The 22,654-nt window shown below is 32.4% G+C and overlaps 3 protein-coding genes and 1 long non-coding RNA gene across 8 annotated transcripts; 3 read left to right on the top strand and 1 right to left on the bottom strand.

Moving 5' to 3' along the window:
* The first annotated feature begins 2,219 nt into the window (after nucleotides 1–2,219).
* LOC108457329 (ARM REPEAT PROTEIN INTERACTING WITH ABF2-like) lies at nucleotides 2,220–9,055 on the top strand. 2 transcript variants are annotated; one of them, XM_017756333.2, is made up of 19 exons: nucleotides 2,220–2,731; nucleotides 2,881–3,038; nucleotides 3,574–3,746; nucleotides 3,831–3,951; nucleotides 4,034–4,108; nucleotides 4,407–4,501; nucleotides 4,641–4,716; nucleotides 4,993–5,100; nucleotides 5,665–5,793; nucleotides 5,894–5,962; nucleotides 6,131–6,190; nucleotides 6,331–6,454; nucleotides 6,586–6,725; nucleotides 7,223–7,286; nucleotides 7,397–7,476; nucleotides 7,885–7,949; nucleotides 8,033–8,150; nucleotides 8,243–8,367; nucleotides 8,616–9,055. In XM_017756333.2, exons 1-19 carry the CDS (start codon nucleotides 2,491–2,493, stop codon nucleotides 8,707–8,709), a joined length of 2,115 nt encoding a protein of 704 aa, XP_017611822.1. In that variant the 5' UTR covers nucleotides 2,220–2,490; the 3' UTR covers nucleotides 8,710–9,055. The 2 variants fall into 2 exon arrangements, with proteins under 2 accessions (XP_017611822.1, XP_017611823.1); XM_017756334.2 differs by lacking the exon at nucleotides 5,894–5,962 and having other exon boundaries at nucleotides 2,221–2,731.
* A 2,153-nt stretch (nucleotides 9,056–11,208) lies between these two features.
* On the top strand, nucleotides 11,209–12,458 carry LOC108455863 (2-hydroxyisoflavanone dehydratase-like). Its single transcript, XM_017754429.2, has one exon. The coding sequence runs from the start codon at nucleotides 11,350–11,352 to the stop codon at nucleotides 12,319–12,321; it is 972 nt and encodes a 323-aa protein (XP_017609918.1). The 5' UTR covers nucleotides 11,209–11,349; the 3' UTR covers nucleotides 12,322–12,458.
* Nucleotides 12,459–13,949: 1,491 nt separating this feature from the next.
* LOC108454528 (uncharacterized) lies at nucleotides 13,950–17,606 on the bottom strand. 4 transcript variants are annotated; one of them, XM_053019305.1, is made up of 9 exons: nucleotides 17,303–17,605; nucleotides 17,079–17,209; nucleotides 16,909–16,994; nucleotides 16,734–16,828; nucleotides 15,950–16,046; nucleotides 15,741–15,855; nucleotides 15,463–15,617; nucleotides 15,229–15,357; nucleotides 13,950–14,441 (listed from the first exon to the last, which is right to left on the bottom strand). In XM_053019305.1, the coding sequence occupies exons 1-9, from the start codon at nucleotides 17,482–17,484 to the stop codon at nucleotides 14,238–14,240; spliced, it is 1,194 nt and encodes a 397-aa protein (XP_052875265.1). In that variant the 5' UTR covers nucleotides 17,485–17,605; the 3' UTR covers nucleotides 13,950–14,237. The 4 variants fall into 4 exon arrangements, with proteins under 4 accessions (XP_052875265.1, XP_017608510.1, XP_052875263.1 ...); XM_017753021.2 differs by having other exon boundaries at nucleotides 15,229–15,354; XM_053019303.1 differs by having other exon boundaries at nucleotides 16,909–17,209; nucleotides 17,303–17,606.
* Nucleotides 17,607–17,731: 125 nt separating this feature from the next.
* On the top strand, nucleotides 17,732–21,482 carry LOC108456161 (uncharacterized). Its single transcript, XR_001866869.2, has 4 exons — nucleotides 17,732–18,190; nucleotides 18,819–19,479; nucleotides 19,702–20,368; nucleotides 20,652–21,482. It is a non-coding gene; the product is annotated as an uncharacterized LOC108456161 (long non-coding RNA).
* The last annotated feature ends 1,172 nt before the right edge of the window (nucleotides 21,483–22,654 follow it).

Genomic DNA, 22,654 nt, shown 5'->3' with positions numbered 1-22,654 from the left:
ATAGTTGGCGATGAAATTCAAACAATAGTTTTAAAAAATCTTAATTATATTTTTATTTTATAAATTATTTTAATTTTATTAAATTTTGTAAGAATTTATAAATTTATTTTGTTATTTTAATATATATAAATATTTTCTAATTATTTAAATTACCACATAACACATTTTTAGTTAACTCATATTTCAACCAAATTTTTTTAATAGTGGTCAACAAAATATAACTTCAAATATCAGTCCGGGCCCAAAAAGTTTGTCATACCGAAGTAAAGTAATGTCAATTAATTAGCGTGCGGCGGAGTGGAGCCCGACATTGTTGAGGTGCCCATGGTTTCCACCTACAGACCAAACATCTTCACTCCTTTCCTTATCTCGTCTCTTTTTCGCGCCTTCACCGTCACACAAATTAAGTCATCACTTTATTAGACGTTACTCAGGCAGTAAGCAAACAAAAAAATAGCATTAGAATGGTCAAATCCAGCTATTAGTCCCTACACTCCGTAATACTTTAATTTAATCAATTTTATTTGTTTTATTTTTAGTTTCTGAAAATTTTCAGTTCTAGCTCAGCGATAACAGTTAAGTTTATTTTGTTAAAATTTGTTATTAGTGTTGTATTATATATAAAGTTGTAGATTCAGTATATGTTTTCTAATGGATCATTCTTAGTCTATTTATTTTTAAATTTTAAATTTTCAATTTTTGACACAAGTAATAACTGTTAAATTCATTAACTAATTTTTCTGTGAGTAATTTATGAAAATAACAAGTTGACACAATGTTACACATAGATGAATATCTATAAATATATATCGAATTAATTTTAAAAAATAACTTAATGAATTTAACAAAAATATTATGACCAATATTAAAATTTTAAAATTAGTAAAATATTAATATTAAAATTAATCAAATAAGATTAAATAAATATTTTACACATAATACAATAACCAATAATAGAAATCAAAGACAACCGTGTGGTTGATTGGCTTCAAACCGGAACATGTCCGGTTGGAAAAATAACAGAATAGATCGTGCATGATTCGATTTATACAAACATTTTCTAAATTCAAAAATAGTATTTGATGGTTTTATTTTTTTAAATCAAATATTTATTTAATAGTTTGATATTTAAAAAAAACATAATAGATTGGGCATTATCTGATTTGTGTTCACCTTTGAGAATAAAGTGTGACTTACCATTACTTAACACTTTTGATTAATTTTTTATGATAATGAGATTGCCTAGAATATTAAAAAAGTTCCTGAAAATTAATTTAAAAATCAATTGAGTCTCATGTTGAAATGTGTAATTAATAAAGCTCTTAATCGAAAGTTAACAATCAATTAAGTCCCTTAAGTGTCAATGACGTGGAGATTGACATGGCATCAAATAAGAAAAAATTGATGATGTCGTGGTTGATTTAGAAAAATATTGATATAAAGAGTTTAATTGTTTTTTTTTTTTTTACTTATTTTGGGATTGCTTAAATAATTTTTTTTAAGGTGTGTGATCTAATGTGAAAAATTAGTGACAACTGACATGGAGAAGATGCTGATGTGGAGGGCTTAAATGATTTTTTGAGCTTAATTTAATGACGTGGTGATTAACATGACACTTGACATGAAAAATGCTAATGTTAAGGCCTCATAAAAAAAAAATAATTAAGTCCTCCATGTCACTTGTAATGTCAATACTTAACAATTTGTCGAAGACTTCAATAAAAAACATATTCGAAGAGCTTAATTGATTATTAACTTTCAATTAATATATCAATTAATTACATAATTTAATAAAGAGCTCTATTGATTTTTGAATTATTTTTCAATGACTTTTTAGTACTTAGCGAATAAGATTTAGACCTAGAAAACAAGATATATTTGTTTTCTTTGTTTCATGAAAATAAAGTTAAAGTTAAAGTTTTCATGATGTCAAATTTAGCTTCAATGTTTAACAATATTGTAGTCCAAGTATCCTTCATCCTACTGGCATAATATTAATTGTCCCACATGTTATGTAACTAATAATTTAAAATTATAAAATATTTAAAACTTAAAATAATTAGAGTTTAAAATAATTTAAAAAGTCATACAAATTTAAAAATAAATAGTACAAAAGACATATAAACTACCATGTTTAAAAGTTTGAGGTGAAATTTAATAAAAGAATAATAAAAATTAAATTAGTAAAAATATACACATTAAAAATTAAATTAGACATTATACCATAAAAGGTTAACATAAAAACAGAGGCCCTGGTAAGGCCGGTTTAAATCGGCCATTAATCTTTCATTTTCATTTTAGAGAAAAAGAAAAAGGGAAAAGAAAAAGAAAAGAAAAGGGAAGAAAAAGAATGAAAAAGCTTCCTGTTTTACTAAATATCCAAAATACCCCTGATCTAGTCTCTGTGTGTGTGTCAAATCACGCTTCTCATTTCCGATAACACCTCTCTCTCTCTCTTTCTCTCGCAAGTCCATTCTTTAATCCTTCTTGATGGAGCTTCAGCGTTCGGAGGACCAGGGCCTCCCTGAACGGAAGGGGCAAAAACGGAAACTGGAAGAAGAAATTCAAGAGGACCGTGAAATCTCTCTCCCTACCGGCGCCGCGCGCCGTGCCCTCTTGGCCGAAGTTACCGCTCAGGTTACCGTACTCGAATCCGCCTTCACTTGGCGCGAATCTGATCGCTCTGCTGCCAAGCGTTCCACTCACGTGCTCGCTGAGCTTGCCAAGAACGGTAAATTTTTTAAATCTTCAAGTTCCGAATTCCGATCTCGTTCTTTTTTCTATCTCTTGGCTTTTTATTTGGGTTGGATTTTTACTGTTTTTGAATTTCAGGATTAACGCTAATGATCTTACTTTTGTGTTTCTTTTTTTTTTCGGCAGAGGAGGTTGTTAATGTGATCGTTGAAGGTGGTGCTGTTCCGGCTCTAGTGAAACATCTGCAAGCGCCGCCATGCGAGGACGGCGACGGAAGCCCGAAGCCTTTCGAGCACGAGGTTGAAAAAGGAAGTGCTTTTGCATTGGGGCTGCTTGCCGTAAAGGTGATTTTACTGAATATTTCTCTTTTATATATAAAAAAATACTTGTTACCATTATTTTATATACTTCTGTTTCGTAGTTACTGTAATTTATGTTTTGAATTATTTATTGGAAGTTTACTTGCTTCGAGATATGCATGGTTTTTTTCTTTTTTTAATTTTCCTTTCAGTAGCATTAGAAAATATCTGAGGTTCTTTATAAAATTTTTTCTCTATTGAAACTGTGTTAGATGATAGCACAAGTTAAACTTTGAGAAAGTTTGAGTTGGGCTAATATATAGGCTGTTATAGGAAAAAAGGGTGGGGGGGAATGAATGATCTGTCATATAATGGTTTCTATTCATATTATCACTGAGAAGAAAATTCTACGGAGAATTAGGTTGTTGGTTTCATTGCTGAACAACTAATTCTTGTCTATGTATAGAGTCGGGTATATTTCTTGGCTTGCATGATTTATGTTCCTGCTATTAATGGTAATATGTTCACTCTGTTTGATCAATGAATCTGCTAAGTTGTTCATTGCCTTTGTTGATAACAGCCAGAACATCAGCAACTTATAGTCGATTCAGGGGCTTTGTCGCATCTTGTGAATTTGTTGCGGCGACACAAGGATAGTTCTATTTCTCGCGCTGTGATCAGTGTCATTAGAAGAGCAGCTGATGCTCTCACCAACCTTGCTCATGAGAATAGCAGCATTAAAACGCGTGTCAGGTTTGCTAAATTGTGCAGTTTTAACTAAGTTATTTTTCGTAGCTCCTTGTTTGTTCTAGTAATTATCTTTGATTTGTTTGACAGAATGGAAGGTGGGATTCCACCTCTTGTCGAGTTGCTTGAATTTACTGATACTAAGGTGCAAAGAGCAGCTGCTGGTGCATTACGAACCCTAGCATTCAAAAACGATGAAAACAAGAATCAGGTAACAGATCTGCCTTTGGAAGTTGGATTGGATAAAATCGTCTTCAATGCTCGTTAATGGAGTGAATACTATGGTTTTGCAGATTGTTGAATGCAATGCTCTACCTACTCTCATCTTAATGCTAAGATCAGAGGATGCTGCTATACACTATGAAGCGGTAGGATTCTTATTGTTTATGTTACTTGGACTAAGGAGAGAGGTGGCGGACATGGGTATATGTCCGTCACTAGTATGCTAACTTTTTATTTTTTTCAAGATTTCCATGTATTTGGAGATTCCTTGAAGGATTTTATCCTCACACCCATGTCTGCATATGTGTCAAACATGGGTACTTTAAGAAAATTCAAGAGTAGGAGCAACATATTTTAGCATAAGATGACCTTTAGGAAAATTCTATTGGGTTTGGCATCATTATACCAGCTGTTGCATCAAAAAGTTTCTCAAATGGCTTGTAGGTTGGTGTGATTGGCAATCTGGTGCATTCGTCACCAAACATAAAAAAAGAAGTTCTTGCTGTGGGGGCTCTGCAACCTGTCATTGGTTTGCTTAAGTATGTTTAATTTGGTTTCTTCTTTCTTTCACTTGTTTTACTTTTAACCTGGTTATTTGATACTTTGGGGCTGCTCTTTTGATCTGCAATTTATCCTGGTTTCTCATTTTTTATTAACTAACCTTTTATTGGAAAACAGCTCCTGCTGCTCGGAGAGCCAAAGGGAGGCAGCTTTATTGCTTGGACAATTTGCTGCAACTGATTCTGATTGCAAGGTGAAGACTGTACTTTCTCTTCATACTTAGCTACTGTTAAGATGCCTGTTCCTGGCTCTATTTGTCAATTAGGGGATGCATGATGAATAAATGATTATTGGCTCTGGATTTACTGTCCTAATATTTGAATGAATTTAGCTTTATATGTGAGTGCCTCTGTCCTTGTGATGATTAGGACAAGCACTGGTCTTTGTGCTGTACATATAATTTCATTCCCTTCACCTTAATTGTTCATCATTTCTCCTTTTTTGACCTAAGCTGCTTTGGATTTTGCAGGTTCATATTGTACAAAGAGGTGCTGTCCGACCCTTGATTGAAATGCTTCACTCTCCTGATGTACAGCTGAAAGAGATGTCGACCTTTGCTTTGGGGAGGTTGGCACAGGTTATTATTCTTATTTTCTCTGCTGTAAAATTTCAAGCTATTATTAGTGCTGTAAAAGATGCTTAACGGCTTTTGTCTGCTAATCTTGTTGATGCTTTCTGAGATAATAATGTGGTTTCTTATCTCTACTCAAAATATTTGCATTTTAAATAAAATTAGTTTATGAGTTCCTGCCAGTTTCTAACACAAAATTTGTTGTATAATCTGTAAATCTAACTGCTTGTTCTCTTGGTTTTGCAATTGTTGTACATAGTGTAATTATCATGGCTTTGTGGGAATGTAGCCTATATGCATCCCTTGTTTTCCACTCTTTTAAGTATCCTGCCTCTGACAAGTTTCAGCATGCATGTTTGCATATAATTTTTTTTCTGCATGATATCTTAAGAAAACCTTGCTCCTCTGCATTGCACATAAGGGGCTCATTTTCTTTGTGTTTCTCTTTGGTTTTTCTTGTTTGTGAGGTTTCTGTTTACTGTTGCTTCTGAGAAACTTTACTAAATTTCCTTTCTTCGTAAGCTGGAACTAGTAGATATCTCTGTCACTAAAATATAGTTTTGATTGCAGGATACACACAACCAAGCTGGTATTGCGCATAGTGGTGGTTTGGTCCCTTTGTTGAAGCTTCTAGATTCGAAGAATGGATCTTTGCAACACAATGCTGCATTTGCTCTTTATGGTCTTGCGGATAATGAGGTATGGTAGTGTGTGATAGTTATCAACCTTAAAAGACTGCTTGGACTTAATTTTTGGGGTTGTGGTACACTGTGTTAATTAATATTCTTCTCTCCCATAGGATAATGTATCCGATTTTATTAGGGTGGGGGGTGTCCAACGGCTGCAAGATGGAGAGTTTATTGTTCAAGTATGTCAATCCTTTTAGATGTTACCTTTTGCTCTCTTAGTTTCCATGCTATTAGTCTCTTAGTTGCTGCTGCATAATATCCATAAGAAAACAAAGCTTCTCTAACTCTTTGCTGTGTTTTTATTTTTCCTTAACCGATTTAATATTATTGGTGATGGTACTTTTCAGGCAACAAAAGACTGTGTAGCCAAGACATTGAAAAGACTAGAGGAGAAGATTCATGGGCGAGTAAGCATTTTTGTTGCTTTAACTACCCTTTTCCTTTATTTATTTGGACTAAAGAAATGTCTTGCTTTTCTACGCCCTTTCTGTTTTAGGCCTTGTTAAATTTGTCTTTATAAACTCAGATTTTGGTTTATCTTTTGTAGGTTTTGAACCATTTGCTTTATCTGATGCGCATAGCGGAGAAGCCAGTCCAAAGACGAGTGGCTTTGGCTCTAGCTTATCTTTGTTCCCCTGATGACCAGAGAACCATATTCATTGATAATAATGGTCATATTCTTTTCCCTTTCCTCAGTTACTCATATTCTTTATTATGTGCAATTATAAGTAGCATACTCTATTAATGGAGCATAAAATGTTTTGTTGCTCTGAGAGGCTGATTGTGCTGTGTTTTCTTGCAGGACTTGAACTGCTTCTTGGGCTTCTTGGTTCTACTAGCACTAAACAGCAACTTGATGGTGCTGTAGCTCTGTACAAGTTGTCCAACAAAGCTATGACGCTTTCTCCTATGGATGCAGCTCCCCCTTCTCCAACACCACAGGTTAGTTTGTAAAGTTATTTCGTCTATGTCATGCATTTCCATTGCCTGAATTTACGTCATTCGAAGAAAATGGTGTTTTGTATGGCCATATCCTGTTTCATAATTATTGCAAGGCTAGATCTATGATGGATTGCATTTAATATCATAACCTAAGGTTCATGGGTGGTATAGGACTAACCTTATGAACTTTCTATGTGGATGTGGCATCCTTACCAAATATGACAATGATGAAGTGGTTTTTTGTGGTGCATCTTATTGGATTATGGGTTTTAATTTGAAGACCTTGAGTTATAAACTGAAATGGAAATTAGGAGAACATGGAATTTAAGAGCTTACCCATAGAAATTCTTATTCTTGCTTTTTCCAAATGCCGTTGTATAAGTGTTTCAAATTGTAAGGGTAGATCAACAACATTCTTGTAATTGGTATGAGGAGAATAGTTCCTGCTTATGAAAGTTCTATGCAATTTCCTGTTATAACATGCAATTCTCATGCAGGTCTATTTGGGGGAGCAATATGTGAACAGCGCTACATTGTCTGATGTTACCTTCCTAGTTGAAGGTTATACGATCTGCTTACCTATGGTTCTGATGCTTGCTACGGGGAAATAGTCGGTGACATGTCAAAAATGGCCATTTGTTGTAACTAAGATAATTTATTTTATCTTGCAGGTAGACGGTTCTATGCTCACAGAATCTGTCTGCTTGCTTCTTCAGATGCATTTCGTGCTATGTTTGATGGCGGTTACCGGGTGAGTTCCCTTTTGCATCCTTTTAATGTTCAAGTTGCTTGTTTCTCCTCTTCTCAAGAGGGTTGAAGGCTACCTTCATTTGTGGCTTTGGGGTGAGAACTTTTATTCTAGTACCTTTAACAACTAGGAGACTCCATGTAGTATTGCTTTATCTTGCAGCTGATATGAGATACAGTCCTTTATTTCTGATGATTCTGGGTGTCCTCCAAAATCGTCTTTTTTTTTTTTTTTTTTGAACTTGGGCTTTTTCAGTTGTAATTAGTGGCATTCTATTTTTCTTTTTTAAGAAATATGAGATTGCTCGTACTCTTATTATCACATTAGCTTTAAACTTTTAGCACTTAATACAGGACAGAAATTATGTTGTCAAGCTACATGATGTTCTTTTTTTAATTCCTCGTGTTGCAGGAAAAAGATGCAAGGGATATTGAAATTCCTAACATCAAATGGGAGGTTTTTGAGTTGATGATGAGGTAGGACAATTCTTTCTTTGGTCCAGATGCATATACATTGGATGTACATCGATTTTATTTACTCGATTTTATTCTTTGTACAGATTTATATATACTGGATCAGTAGATGTTACTTTGGATATTGCACAAGATCTGCTCAGAGCAGCTGATCAATATCTTTTGGAGGGACTTAAGCGACTTTGCGAATATACCATTGCACAGGTGAGCTGAAAAGGTTGTGTTTAGATATTTCAAATCCTTTTTTGGCCTTTAAATTGCGAATTGGAATCTGATTATTTATGTTTACATTGAAGGATATATCGCTTGAAAATGTTTCAAGCATGTATGAGCTGTCTGAAGCTTTTCATGCAATATCCTTGAGGCACACTTGCATTTTATTTATCTTGGAGCATTTTGATAAATTGAGTGCAAGACCCGGGTATGTACTTAAATCAACTTGCCATGTCCCTGCCCTTCATTAGTAATTGAATTGTATGTCAAAAGATCATATAGTATTGAGCATTGCGTTTTTATTGTTTTGTCTACTCCTCATTTCGTCAGTTGATGGAAATTTCAGAAGGCCCTTGTTTGTGGCATTTTTTTTTTTTTGCTTCATGAATATTTGCTGTAGGAGTAAAACGCTTATGCAACTGCTGAAAATTCCAACGCGTGCTGAATAAATTGCAGGCACTTGCATCTAATCCAGCGAATAGTTCCCGAGATTCGCAATTACTTTGCTAAAGCACTTACAAAACCTAACCCACATAAACTGCGGCTATAGAAGGCTGGGTCTTTTTAACTCCTGATCTCTAGCTAGGTTTGTTGTACAGAAAGTAGTCAGATCCGATCTCTTCGATGTTGTGGAGCCGATTGAAGGTTCTAATTGGTTATTTGTAGCGTGGTTCATAATCATTTGCCTGTAGAGCAAAAAGCATTAGTTTCTTCTTTGATTCATTGTTCTTAGATGTTTGGAGAATATCATGTAATGTGTTGGTTGTTAGATATAAATGTATCGAAAGTACTTTCGGAGTCGGCCCTCATTGAAAATGCTTTTGTCAGGTTTGAGCAGTTGCACGGTTCTTTTTATGCCAGAAATTCGAATGCATGCATGATTTTAATGTGTAAAAGCTGAGATCTGAGAATGATTGAACAAGGTTAGTTGAATGAGAACTACCAGGCTTGTACAATGTCAATGTAAACCGTCTTAGACTTTGAACCAAAACTCATACGTCACAGAAAGTTCATGGTAAGAGTTAGGAAATCGGATACCTACATTTTAATTGTGGTGAGTTTCAAATTTGGATAGGCAATCCTGTTTTTATTGTGCTAAGGCTTTATTGACACTTTTTATATTTATTTTATTTTCAGATTATATTATTAGGTCGTGTGGTGGCTTTACGGATTTTTTACTAAAATAGGACAAAAAAAAATAAAAAAAAATGTCAAAATAATACAAAGCAAAAACTATGTACTAAAAAGGTACATTTGGGGTGGTGCAGCTTATGGCAGAGACGTGGTCATATTTTACGTCAAATCAAAAATTACTATTGCTGCTTGTCAAATTGTGGCACAGGATTGAAATGTAATAATATAAAGTATTCAGGGATCTGTTATGGAATTGTTCCATTTAGGGAAAGGGTGTCGCCTGACTGTGTGCGGCACTAAACTTTAAATATAGCTAATTGCCTTGTTAGCCTTTTTTATTTATTATTATTTTTATTCCCCTTTAAAAGCTCTTAACTTATTTTTATAGTTAAATAAGCTATTAACTTATGGTTTTGACTTATAAAAGTCATTCATTTTAATATTAAAGTAAATATATTTTACCCAAAGTAAAGCTATTTAAAAATATAAACTAATTCACATTTTATGTTGATGTGAATAGTTTATTAAATAAAAATAAAATTTTAAAATTTCTTGAGAGTGCTTATATACATGATATTCTTAACTACTCTTTCAAAAATTTTGATTACTTTTTAGATTTTATGTTGATGTTAAAGTGTATATAATTTTCATTGCATCAACAAAAATTAAGATAAAAGCTTGAAATTCAAAATATATTTACTTTAATATTAAAATAAAGACCTTTTATGAGTAAAAATTATAAGTTAAGGGCTTATTTAACTACAAAAATAGGTTAAGGGCTTGTTTAAAAATAATATAATGAGTTGAAGGAGAATAAAAAGAAAATAATAAATAAAGAGGGCTAACAAGGAAATTAGCCATATTTAAAGTTTGGTTCCCTTTTTTTTCACCAGCCATTCTAAATGGAATAATTTCATAACAGGTCCCTAAATACTTTATATTATTTCATTTCAGTCCTATGCCGCAATTTGACAGGCAACAACAGTAATTTTTTATTTGACATGGGGTGGTCATGCCTTTGCCATAGGTGGCACCACCCCAAATGTACCATTTTGGTACATAATTTTTTCTTTGTATTATTTTGACTTTTTTATTTTTTTGTCCTATTTTAGTAAAAACCTTGGCTTTACTAGTTGTTTAAATAAAATATAAAAAATAATTTTATTTAATTGAAGTATTCAAAATAAGATCAATAAAATCATTATGAATTTTAATTATTTATTGTGAGAATTTTTTACATTTTAAATTTAAAATATAAGTCAAATAATCAACATTGTTAAATTTTATTAAATTTAAGTTTATTATAAGTTAATTTTTATTACCCGATTATTAAATGAGTGATTTTTTATTTAAATGTAATATATAAATTTAATAATATTAATAATTGAATTAACAATTCAACCGAAGAAAATAAAAGACTTAAATTATATATAACTAATATAAAAAAAAAAAAATCGAGCTATCTTGTTAGTGTGCGTTATTATTGGTGATTCTTGGCAATGGCAATAAATCATTACTTTCTTTTTTCATAACAAAGATCTTCGTAAGTTAGAAAAAAAGCGTATTAAGAAGTACGGTGAGATTCCGTTTATAGAGAAGCCTATAATTTGAAGTTAATCTAAAACGTTTTAAGTGAAAATTACAAAAATAAAAATAAAAAAATAAATTATATATATAAAAATAATTTTTGTTTATTTTTTTATTCTACAAACAAACACATTGTGGTTTTAAGAGAATAAAAACTAAAATGATAATGTGACTTAAATAATTTTTTTAAATAATTTAGTGATTTAAATAAATTGTTTTAAATAATTAAATGATTAAATTATAATTTTTAATTAAATGATTAAAACACAAATTTACCTATTATTTCAATAGTGAAATTCGGCTGCAAAATCATTGTTGGCTTCACTAGTCTTTATAAATCGTGTCATAGGGTGGGGTTTTAGCACTCAAATCCACCGAGCAAAACCTTAAGCAAAAAGAATTGCTGTTTTCTCTTTTCATTTCACAACTTCCTTTCCTATAAACACTTCAATTTTTCACCAGTTTTAATATGGATTCCAATGTCAAAGAACTAGCCACCGAGGTTCTCCCTTATATCCGAGTTTACAAAGATGGCTCAGTTGACCGATTAGTTGATTCACCCATTGTCCCACCTTCTAATGAAGACCCTGAAACTGGGGTCTCATCTAAAGACATCGTTGTTTCAAAAAGCCCACCAATTTCAGCTAGAATTTACTTACCTAAACACGTCGAACAATCCCCAAAAGTTCCTCTGTTAGTCTATTTTCATGGCGGAGGCTTTTGCTTTGAATCAGCTTTCTCTTTTGTTGAAACCAAGTACATGAACAGGTTGGCTAAACAAGCCAACGCTGTTGTTATTTCGATCGAGTTTAGGCTAGCCCCTGAACACCCTCTCCCTATTGGTTATGAAGATTGTTGGACTGGCCTTCAATGGGTCGCTTCCCATTCTATTGATGGTGGTTTAAAAGATGAACCTTGGTTATCAACTTATGTTGATTTTGATCGACTTTATGTCGGTGGTGACAGCGCAGGGGCCAACCTTGCTCACAATATACTATTGAGAGCTGGTGCAGAGGGTTTAAATGGTGTTAAAATCAAAGGAGCTTTTTTAACACATCCTTATTTTTGGGGTTCAAAGCCAATTGGGTCGGAGATTAAGAACAATGAAGAACGGGAGAAGCTAGCAACATACATGATTTGGCACTTGGTGTACCCTGAAGCACCTGGTGGCATTGATAACCCAATGTTGAACCCAGTTGTTGAAGGGGGTCCGAGCTTGGCTGGACTAGGATGTTCAAGGCTGCTTATTACTGTTGCAGAAAAGGATTTTGTGAGAGACAGAGGGGTTTCATATTATCATGCAGTGAAGAAAAGTGGGTGGAAAGGTGAATTAATGGAGTTAGTGGAGATCGAAGGAGAAGATCATGCGTTTCATATTTTGGCTCATGAGTCTGAAACTTCTATGAAACTGATTCAAAAACTGGCTTCTTTCATTGTCTAATGTTGGGAAAAAATCAATTTGAGCATGTAAGCATTAGAGTTAAATATTTCTATGTAATTTTAAGGGAATCTGATGCATCATTATCTCAGAATTACTGGATTGTGTTAACAGAAATAATTATCCATAATTCCAATAAATATTCATAATTCCTCCAACCTTAATTTAGAATAGAAGAATAATATACTTTAAATCACACCAACACATATTCTCCTATATTGACAACAATTTTAATATCAATTAAATTAAGAATCAATTCACGTATATCTAATAATAAAGAATATATGTTCAAAAGAATGTAATTAGAATTATATTGAATGATATTTTTATTATTTTTATGATAAATTTGTTATAATATAATTTAAAGTAATGGTGTGTATGTAAATCCACCTATTCTATATTCATAGTATTATTTAAACTTTTAATTATATTAATATCATGAGGAGTTAATGAGACACTAACTTAATTAAAAAATTATTAAAATTTTATTATTTTTATAAATAAGTTATATCATCATGAGTATATTTTATCTTTCTAAGATGATTTTATATGAAATTAATAAAATTCAATACATAATAAAATTAATTTGAACATAAGATGTCCGTACTTTTAGGCACTTAATTTTAATATTTTAATAAAAATTTATTTATTTTTACGTAAACTTTTAATCAATATATATTTTTTGCATAATTTATTTCACTCGTTTTGTGAATGTGATATAATCTTATATGATTAATTATTTGATTTATTTCAAATAGAAATTTATATATCTAAGTAATAATATTTTTTTAAAGAAAACTAATTAAAACTTGAACGCATAGTAATATTTAAACTAGATTTGTTTTTTTTTACAGTAATGGTATATAAGCAGATTAAAATGATGGAGGGAAAATAGTATGGCCCACTAGCCGTCCATCTTTATCATTATTAATTAAGTTTGAATAATTTTGTTTCCTTATATTAAAATTTTATATTAAAAAAAACGTGTTCTGCCTACATTAAAGGTGTGTTTAATATTACTTCTTAAATCATATTTGGACCCATTCAATTATTGACTTTTTTCTTGGGTCAGATTATTTTATTATGGCTGATTTATGTGAATAAACAAAATTAATTGAGAAATTATGTTGTTTTTTTTAATTTATTGATATACACTGTTTTTAAAGAGAAAAAAATCAACATCAATAAAAACGCATCACATGAGACATATTTTTAGGAAAAAATAAAACACGTCATACAAAACTTGTTTAATTTCATTCTGATTTTAATTTGATTAATTCTTAAATTCTTAAATTCTTAAATAATATTGGGACCTATTAATTTGTATTCTTGGGTCAGATTTTTTATTATACTGATGATGAAGCCACTCCTTTTTCTTTTTCATTTTAATACCATTGTCGTATTATTTGATAATACAAAAGGGTTAGGTCTGACTCCATATATTTAAATTAAATAAATTTTAGGAGTTAGTGTATTTAAATATTGTTATCGGGTGTATTAACTTAGCTTTTGCAGGGTAAGAAGTTATCAAAATCAAAACTAATAAAATTAACTAAATTATACCATATTATATACACACAACGGCATTAAATAATTAAAAATATTAAAAACATAAATTAAATACAAATAAATTTAATTTAAAATGAAGACTAAATCAAAATAATAATAAAAAACTACGAATAAAGGATCAAATTGAAGTAAATTTTAAACATAAGGGAGCTAAAACAAAATATTTAAAAAATAAAAAAATCTTATTATCCCAACATGAAAGGCAGATATTCCTTTTTCAAAGAAAAAAAGAAAAGGCCAGGGAAAGTGAATTGTAAACTGTAACGATGTGACTTGTCACTCACTTTCCAAGTGCAGTGGTCCACTATTATCAGGCTTGGGTCGAATGTGAAAAAACAGCGTTATTTTCTCTAGTAAAGTATCTTGGGACAAGCTTTAGCATTAATAAGCTCACCAAACTTCTGTGCTGCAGCATTGAGTGTGGCTCCACTTTTGCAGAATGCAACCCTAATATATCTCTTTTGATAGTTGCAACTTTCATTTCCATGGAAAAATCCACGTCCTGGCACAACCACTACGCCTGCTTGTTTTATCAATTCCTCCACATATTCCACCTACAAATAATGGAATTAAGCACCATGTTTTCTCAATATAAGTTAAATGGTTAGTTCTATTGAGAAAAGTCTTACCTCGATTAGTGTTGTTGCTATTATGTGGATTAGCATGCACGTAATATCATTTATTTTAGAGTTTAGGGTTATAAGTAGTTTAAGAATTATATAAGTATGTCAATCTAGTTCTTAAGTTGGGCATTAAAAGCCAGTTTGGATCTAGCATGGGATATATTTGAAACACATGGATCAATTGAAAACATGTGTGTAAGAATAGTTTGGATTTGATGCATTAAGAAAAACCAACAATGTTAAAAGTATTTAAGGTACTATTTCTTTCTCTTTTATTTTTAAGATGTTAGATTCAATAGATAATGTGTTTATAATTTAGCAAATGAACCAAATTGACGAAAGAAAAAAAGCTTAGGTATCAAATTAGGAAAACAAAATTGTCAAGTTTAGATATCAAATTGGATAAAAAAAAAAAGAGTTTAGGTACCAATTTGAAAGAAAGTGTCGAGTTCATGTACCAAATTGAATAAAAAAAAAGCTTAAATATCAAATTAGGAAAAAAAGCTTAGGTACCAAATTAGGAAAAAAGTGTTAAGTTGAGGTACCAAATTGAAAAAAAAAAAACCAAAACAAAAGCTTAAGTACTAAATTAGGAAATAATATCAAGTTCAAGTAAGATGTTATATTAAGCTCTTCAAATAGGACACTAATACTTAAATCACTCAGAACCTTTTAAAATCGATATAAAATCCAAGCTAATGCATTTAGATATACTTACATCAGAGAGCAAGCAATCCTTTGGAAGCTCTGCAAACAGAAATAAGGAACCCTGGGGCTTAAACTGAATCCGAAAACCGATTGAACCGAGCAACTTCATACAGAAATCTCTTTTTAACTCGTATTCCTGCTAATCACATAGTGAACAATGAATCAAAGCAACGTTTAAATTGCATTCAACAAATAAGGAATCCATAATTTTGTTGGAAAAAAAAACCATTCTGCCTGAACCTACTCCTCTCAGCGTTTTGAAGTATTCAATGGGGCTTCTCAAAGCAGTTAAGGCAGCTTCTTGGAAAGGTGCTGGAGCTGAATCAGTAATTCGGATATGAATGTTTTGGATTGCAGAAGCAGCAGAAGCTGGAGCAATAGCCCATCCAATTCTCCATCCTGAATAAACATAACTGTGAAAACTCGAAATCCAAAATAACAACTAAATAGTAGGCAATACAAACATGCACTTAGCACTTTAGGAGTTGAATTAAATGCTATGGCTAGCTTTTGTGTTTGGACCTGTAACACTAAAAGTTTTAGACAAGGATGATGTTATAATTGTCCGCTCCTGCATTCCTGGTAGTTTGGCAATGGTTTCATGCTTTTGGTTGTCATATGTTATGTATTCATATACCTGCAGAAAAACAATCAAGGACGAAAATGTAAATATAAACTCGTTACCATTGATTTCATTAATGCTTCACAAGTATAAACAAGTGTATACGTACTTCATCTGTTATAGCCACGCAATCCCATCGGCGACAACCTTCAGCAATAATTTCAAGCTCGTCTCTGGAGAAAACTTTGCCAGTTGGGTTGTGTGGACTGTGCCCTTCATATCAGAACACTTTTAGAACATATTAAGCAGCATTTGTTTCAAGTTACTAGTAAATAAATTTCCCAATCATATGCAAATCAAGTCAAGTCATGCCTACCCTCTGATGTGTTCATTTCCTCTTAGAGAAGGCAACAAAAAAATTTAGTAAGAACTGATAATTGCACTAGACAATCCAAACTATGGGGCAAATTCTAAACTTCAAAACGTTTCAATTAAAGCCTCAAACTTAATTATTGTTCCAATTAGGTCCTTTCGTCAATTTGAACATTGAACTTTAATGTGTTGAAAAATGGAATCGTGTAACAGTTAGATTGACGCAAGGACTTAATTGGTGTTTGAAACATTTGAAGTTTATGATCAATTTAGAATTTGGCCCGTAGTTAGAATACATATCATGCAATTAAGCCTAAAAACCTACTCATACTTCTGCCATTTATGTTCAATACTTCTTCACCTGGATTCTAACCTCAAAAACCTCAGCAGAAAGCGAGTTTGGACATCTATAGGATCATACAGTAACATTAAGATTAAGATCACCAGCACAAAAACATAAATGCAAGTCTGACAACAACTTCATAGCATCATATTTTGTCTTTAAAAGCCTGAAAAACTGACCTCTAATAAAGGTTTCAAGAGTGAATTTTAACGGTAAAACGAATAAACAAAGATCTGACCTGTTTAATACTATAGCCTTTGTTCTACTAGTGAAAGACCTCATCAATTTTTCAGGGTCCAAGGTCCATTGAGGCGGTTCAAGCGCCACATATACCTGCAAATGGCTTTTACACATAATATACAGCTAATGTTCTTAAAATTTCAGCTCTCATTAGGTGAAAATAAAATGCTTACAGGAATTCCTCCTGCCAGGGTTATACATCCTTCATAAGTTTCATAACAAGGATCAAACAACAACACTTCATCTCCTTGGTTTATAACTATCCATATAAACCCATAATTTACAATTATAGACAAAATAAACAAAAAAGAAAAAAAAATCATTAATTGCAAAGAAAACCTACTGGAGAAAATTGCGGCAGCAAATGCTTCAGATTGTCCACAGCATATAGCTATATCAGTCAAAGGGTTAACGTTTAAACCATGCGTTTTTTTCATTTTAAGAGCCAATTGATCGCAAATTCCTTGCACACGCCTTCAAATTACCAAAAGTCGTTAAAAGTTAGTACCCTTTTTTTTTTCTTTTGAAAAATGAAAACCTGAGAATGAAAAAAGAAGAAACTAAAACCTATACTGGTTGAAATCGTTATTAATGGCTGAAACAGCAGCTTCTTTGATACAAGGAGGAGCAGGGAAATCAGGGAAGCCCTCAGCAAGGTTAATGGCGTTGCATTTCTGAGCAAGCTGTGAGAGCTCTTGTATTGGAGAAGGAGTAAAATTCTTAGCCACGGAGGATAGCTTCCCTTCCATGGCGCTTTCTTGGCTGTTTTGCCAATGCTTCCGCCTTATCTTCTGAGTTCGAATATACTTTCATTGGTTAAATATTAGGGTAAATTGCAATCAAGATCACTCTAAAATAGGATTTGTCCTATTTTAGTCACTTAAATTTTTTTCTCAATTTAATCACCCTAATTAGTATAATTATTCGAACTAATCTCATTAGTCCACTTAACAGAAATTAAATGACGACACATGAAATGTTTTTATTTTTGACTAAACCTAGGGACCTTTATGTAATTAATCTAAAACTTTTTTTTTCTTTCTTTTCTCGTTGTACCTCAGAAATGGATTAATTACAGAGAGAAAGAACAGAGAAAAAGAAAAAAAAAAAATTCCCCGGGTATGGATAATTATCCCTTCTGGGTAGGTTGCTCTGCGGCTGATAGTATCATCTTTTTACTCTGAGGAGGTGTCTCTTTAGTAACCAATTCCATGTTAAATTTCTTATGAACGAGCGGTGAAAGTGAAGCAGTTGCAGCATCCAAAAAAAAAAAAGAACAGTAGGAGACTTCTTGTGCTGTATATTATTGGCATTTTATAAGAAGATGAAGCTTTGAAGCAACAAACTTTCTCTTATTCTCTTAAGCTTGTGCTGGAATTTCCTGAATTCTTCCAAATACTTTCAACCAAAAGAACACTGCAAAACTCAACGACACTTTGTATTTAAGAATTGAAGGTAAATTATCCCCCAATTCCCGCTCCCCCCCTTTTTTAATTATAAACCAATATTGTGTTTTTCCTGATTCATCAATTTCCTTCCATAGTTTATGGCTCAAGTTTCTCTCTATATATATTCAAATGCTCTATCCATTTCTTGCATAAATTTAGCTCGTACTGGGAAAAGAAAAATAGATAGTGTTATATAGTTTATGGTTTTTTCATTGATGAAATAATTTATTGCAAATCCTTGATTGAAACGATCAATCAATTTGGCAACAAGCTCTAGCTTGAAAGTTTCGTTCTCTGCTTCTTCTTCTTCTTTAATCGTAAGTAAGCGGTAGGCGCAGAGAAAGAGAGAAAAAAAAAAGTGTTTTGGATTAATTGGATAGAGGTCCCTAATCTTTAACCAAAACTTAAAAAATATCACATATCGTCATTCAATTAGTTAATATGTCATGTCAGCAGTCCATTTGTGGATTAACCGAATGTTTAATGACAATAACTACTTTGAATAATTATCTTAATTAAATTAACTAAATTGAGAAATAAAATTTTAATTAAATTAACTAAATTGAGAAACAAAATTTTAAGTGATAAAAATAGGATAAATTTTATTTTAAAGTGACTTTTGAGCCATCTGATAGGGAAATCGATCAACAAATCCTGCTCGAGGTCCTAAAACCGCTGAAGATGTAAGGCGTTACATGTTGTGTCATCTTGAGGATCAAGAAACTATAATTATATACTATGCCGGGTATGAATGAGCTTTGCCCCTTTTTCTTTTTCCGTCTCCGAAGTGAGTGAAGTCAAGTTTGTATCTGCAAAGCAATACAGAAAAATCTATGTCTTTTAGAAAGACGATAGCGACTCCCTCTGCACTCGAACAACCCAGAAAAAGTCATCTCGCGTCGAACGACCATGGAAGCAGGCAACTCATTTAGTATAGTGCCTAAGACCCTCTACTTGAACTTGCTAAATTCACGTATTGTCGCGGAAAAGAAAGTGTAATTTACCTAAATATTATTATTTTTATATATAATATATAAATGTAAATTATTAATGTTTTATATATAATATAATACAAGTAGTTTGACCATGGAGAAAGGTGTGCAAGAATAAAGGACACGCACAATAACAGAACATTCAGGCACAGACTACTGAAGTAAGTCAAGAAGAATTGATGTTCGCAGCCTAATGCAAAGCACAGTTCGCAGAATCCTACGAACCCCCTGCGTTTGCAAGAGATCTTAATGACTGCTTCAGGACTCCAGTCATGACATGCCCCATGCATAAGGGGAAAACAAAGTAAGTTGCTAGCCACTAGTCTGTTGAGTCTCGCTTGATTAAAATTTATAAATTGCTTGTCTACTTAGCCTCCTTGATCATATTTTTAAAGATTCCTGGATTACTTAGGAATCTATTTGGATTAAGATGCATAAGATCATTTAGATGATTTGATACTTTAAACATTCGCTTAATGTTTGCTTTTACCGCTAATAACTAATTTATTGTATTTTTCATGTCCAGGGAGGATGCCCTGTGCCTTGCTAATAAGATGAAGAAAATCACAGTAGCAGATACGTTAGAGAATATGGAAGTGTGTATCTCGCCATTTTCAGTTCACAATGGTGATATTTGCAGTATCTATAAACTCAAGATTAGGCTTGTCAAACCTGGTCGGTATTTCAAGAAGAGTGATATATCAGTAGAAGACTGTGAACACATTTTTAAGATTCTGATTTTGAGGGAGTAGGACGATGACATACAGAAACATATACTTTTGGTCTTTAGAATTAGTGGCATAAAAGATTTTATGCCAGATTCTCAACCGACTGATTCAAATGATATAGATGAAAATGCGAAGGCAGAACTTGTGAGACTGAGCATGATGGTGGTGATGATACTGGTGATGAGGAAAGAGGTGAGGATCTTGGTCTAGATGTACAAAAACAGAAACAGCAGACTACATATGAGATGGACTATGAAGATGACTCAGGAGGGGAACAATTGGAAAGTGAAATTGACATGTCCAAGGATGAGAAGGTAGTTACTGAAAACAATATGATTAGATCAGATGATATGTGTGAGAGTTCTCGTAGTAGTCCAAACCTAAAGAATATATCTATGCCTATGTCAAGGGAGAAAAACACCAGATAATGACATGGTAAACGAACCTCACGTTTTATTGGCTCAGGTACTTCCCCTTCGTTCTCTAGGAATTCATCATAGCATTGTGCCATTCGTGTGCATTCTTTTTAAGACTAGTGTTCCCTTTCTTCATGAAATAAATTGAAAATAGAGTTGACAGGACGGACATTTTCTTATTATACGCTGCAATAATTGAATAACATTGAAGCTTTTGCTTTTTAACCTTTGGTGGTAGTTTCCTGCTTTTTATTATACTTTTATTTTCTGAGAAGTCGTATGTTTTGTTGATCAATGGAACATTTGGTCTTTATTGTCATAACATTGTGCAGATTGCAGAAAACGCATTGAGACGAAATGTCTTCAGCTGCTTGGATGAGAGTGGACTCAGATGCACCGAGAACAAGGGCGCGGACTAAACGATTTTATGTCCAGAGCTTTGGAAAGATTGATTGATGTCGAGTGACGGACTGCAGTGAGAATCAGGTGTTTTACCATGGGGGAGATCCAAAGAAAAGGAAGACTCAATCTGACAAGGAAAAAATACCAGCTCTGCACACTGCTGGAGTGGATTTAGGTGCGTTTCGGGAGAGGGAAGATCAACTTGATGTTAGATATTTATATTCCAATGGAATTCATGCAATGCTTAATGGGTATGGAGTGGAAGCAGCCAGAGGAACCATAATTAGGGAGATCAGTCACGTTTTCACATCTTACGGCATAGCTGTGGCTATCCGGCACCTAACACTTACTGCTGATTTTATGACCCATGCCTGAAGGTATCGACCCATGAGCAGGCTTGGTGCTATAGCAGATTCAATATCACCATTCAGCAAGGTGTCTTTTGAGACAGCCTCTAAATTCATTGTTGAGGCAGCAAAACATGGGCAGCTGGACAACTTGGAAACACCATCGTCTAGAATCTGCCTTGGATTGCCAGTGAAAATGGGCACCGGATCTTTAGACTTGATGCACCAACTGGAGAGTTGAGTTGATGTATGTATCTATATTAGTATTCTTGTTGTAGTTATGGGAATACTAATGTTTGTTTATCACAGTTTAGTGATACAAAATTGAAAATTGACTTAAAACCTAAATTAATTTTAAGTCTTTGTAGGTATTTACATCATTTAATAATTTATATAATATATCTTTTTGAAAAATCATTTCCACCATTAAAATTTTATATACATTGCTTCTTCTTCTTCTTTTAAATTGCTCTTATATTGAATAAAAGATTTTCTTTTCCTTTCAATTTTCATCGTCTTAAGTGAGTGAGAATGAGGTTTTAATAATTACAAAAATTGAGTGTTTTGTAGATTATTTACTGAGAATGGGTTATTTGAATAATAAATTTTGGTATAGCTATATTGTTACGACACTACATCAAAAGTACAGCCATCATTCATTGATCATCAATTATTTCGATTAATTAAAAAAATATTTTTTAATTAGTGTTGTCATTCTAATTGACAACACCAAAATTTTTCACCGTATAATTTGTATTATCATAGAATACTAAAAAATTTAAAAAATATATATTTTTGTATTGAAAATATTGGTGTTGCTTAATACATTAGTGGTGTAACCTATTTGATTTTTTTAAAAAAATTTGGCATGTGTGTATAGGGATGTATGCCGTAACTGACAAGTCATATCAACAACAAAGGATGCTATCTAACAAGGTGGCATCCAATCCATCACGGCTCTCACCTATCTTCTTTACAAGCTTTTACCGTTTGCAACGTGGGTAGCAGGGGACATTGTTTTTACTATACAGAGATGTTTTTATATTTGTTTATTTGTGTAGCTGGATTATGATTTAGTAGGTTTAGTTTTTATTTTATTTGTTGTAACTTATATTTTATTTGCATTAAAATAATTAAATTATTGGTTTTTGAAAAATATGTTTTATGCTTGGAAGCGTTATATTATTTTAATATGATATATTTCTCCAATTTTGTTTATGTTCATGTATCGAAATGATTTATTAATTAGAACAGCCGATCATACTATCATGATATCAAAGTGCTAGTAAAAAAATAATTGTTATTTATCAGTGCAAGAGGACGTGGGTTTGAGTATGCTAAAATACATTTATTCTCCTATTTTAGGGTTGGGATGGGGTTTTTTACTAAAATAAATTAAAAAAAATTATTTACCAAAATAGGTTGTCAGCCAGATTATTTATCAAAATGGGGTGTTTTTTTCATTCCCGCCTATATGACAGGCGCGAATGATTATTTTATATTAAAAAAATATTTTTTTTATTTTTTATATTAAAAAAATATTAAAAAAATATTTTCGGGTCAGTATGACCCGCGTATAAATACGA

This window comes from Gossypium arboreum, chromosome 9, assembly GCF_025698485.1.
Source record: "Gossypium arboreum isolate Shixiya-1 chromosome 9, ASM2569848v2, whole genome shotgun sequence".
Classification (NCBI taxonomy): Eukaryota; Viridiplantae; Streptophyta; class Magnoliopsida; order Malvales; family Malvaceae; genus Gossypium; species Gossypium arboreum.
The sequence above is the reverse complement of the archived record's forward strand: the minus strand, read 5'-3'. Positions and strand labels throughout refer to the sequence as shown.

Coding starts and splice junctions, on each gene's coding strand:
- LOC108457329 (XM_017756333.2), top strand. CDS start 2,491: ATGGAGCTTCAGCGTTCGGAGGACCAGGGCCTCCCTGAACGGAAGGGG. Junction 2,732..2,880: donor CGCTGAGCTTGCCAAGAACG/GTAAATTTTTTA, acceptor TTTTTTCGGCAG/AGGAGGTTGTTAATGTGATC. Junction 3,952..4,033: donor ACGATGAAAACAAGAATCAG/GTAACAGATCTG, acceptor ATGGTTTTGCAG/ATTGTTGAATGCAATGCTCT.
- LOC108455863 (XM_017754429.2), top strand. CDS start 11,350: ATGGATTCCAATGTCAAAGAACTAGCCACCGAGGTTCTCCCTTATATC.
- LOC108454528 (XM_053019303.1), bottom strand. CDS start 17,484: ATGGAAGGGAAGCTATCCTCCGTGGCTAAGAATTTTACTCCTTCTCCA. Junction 15,618..15,740: donor TAAAACTTTTAGTGTTACAG/GTCCAAACACAA, acceptor ATGTTTATTCAG/GATGGAGAATTGGATGGGCT. Junction 15,358..15,462: donor ACTTCAAAACGCTGAGAGGA/GTAGGTTCAGGC, acceptor CTATGTGATTAG/CAGGAATACGAGTTAAAAAG.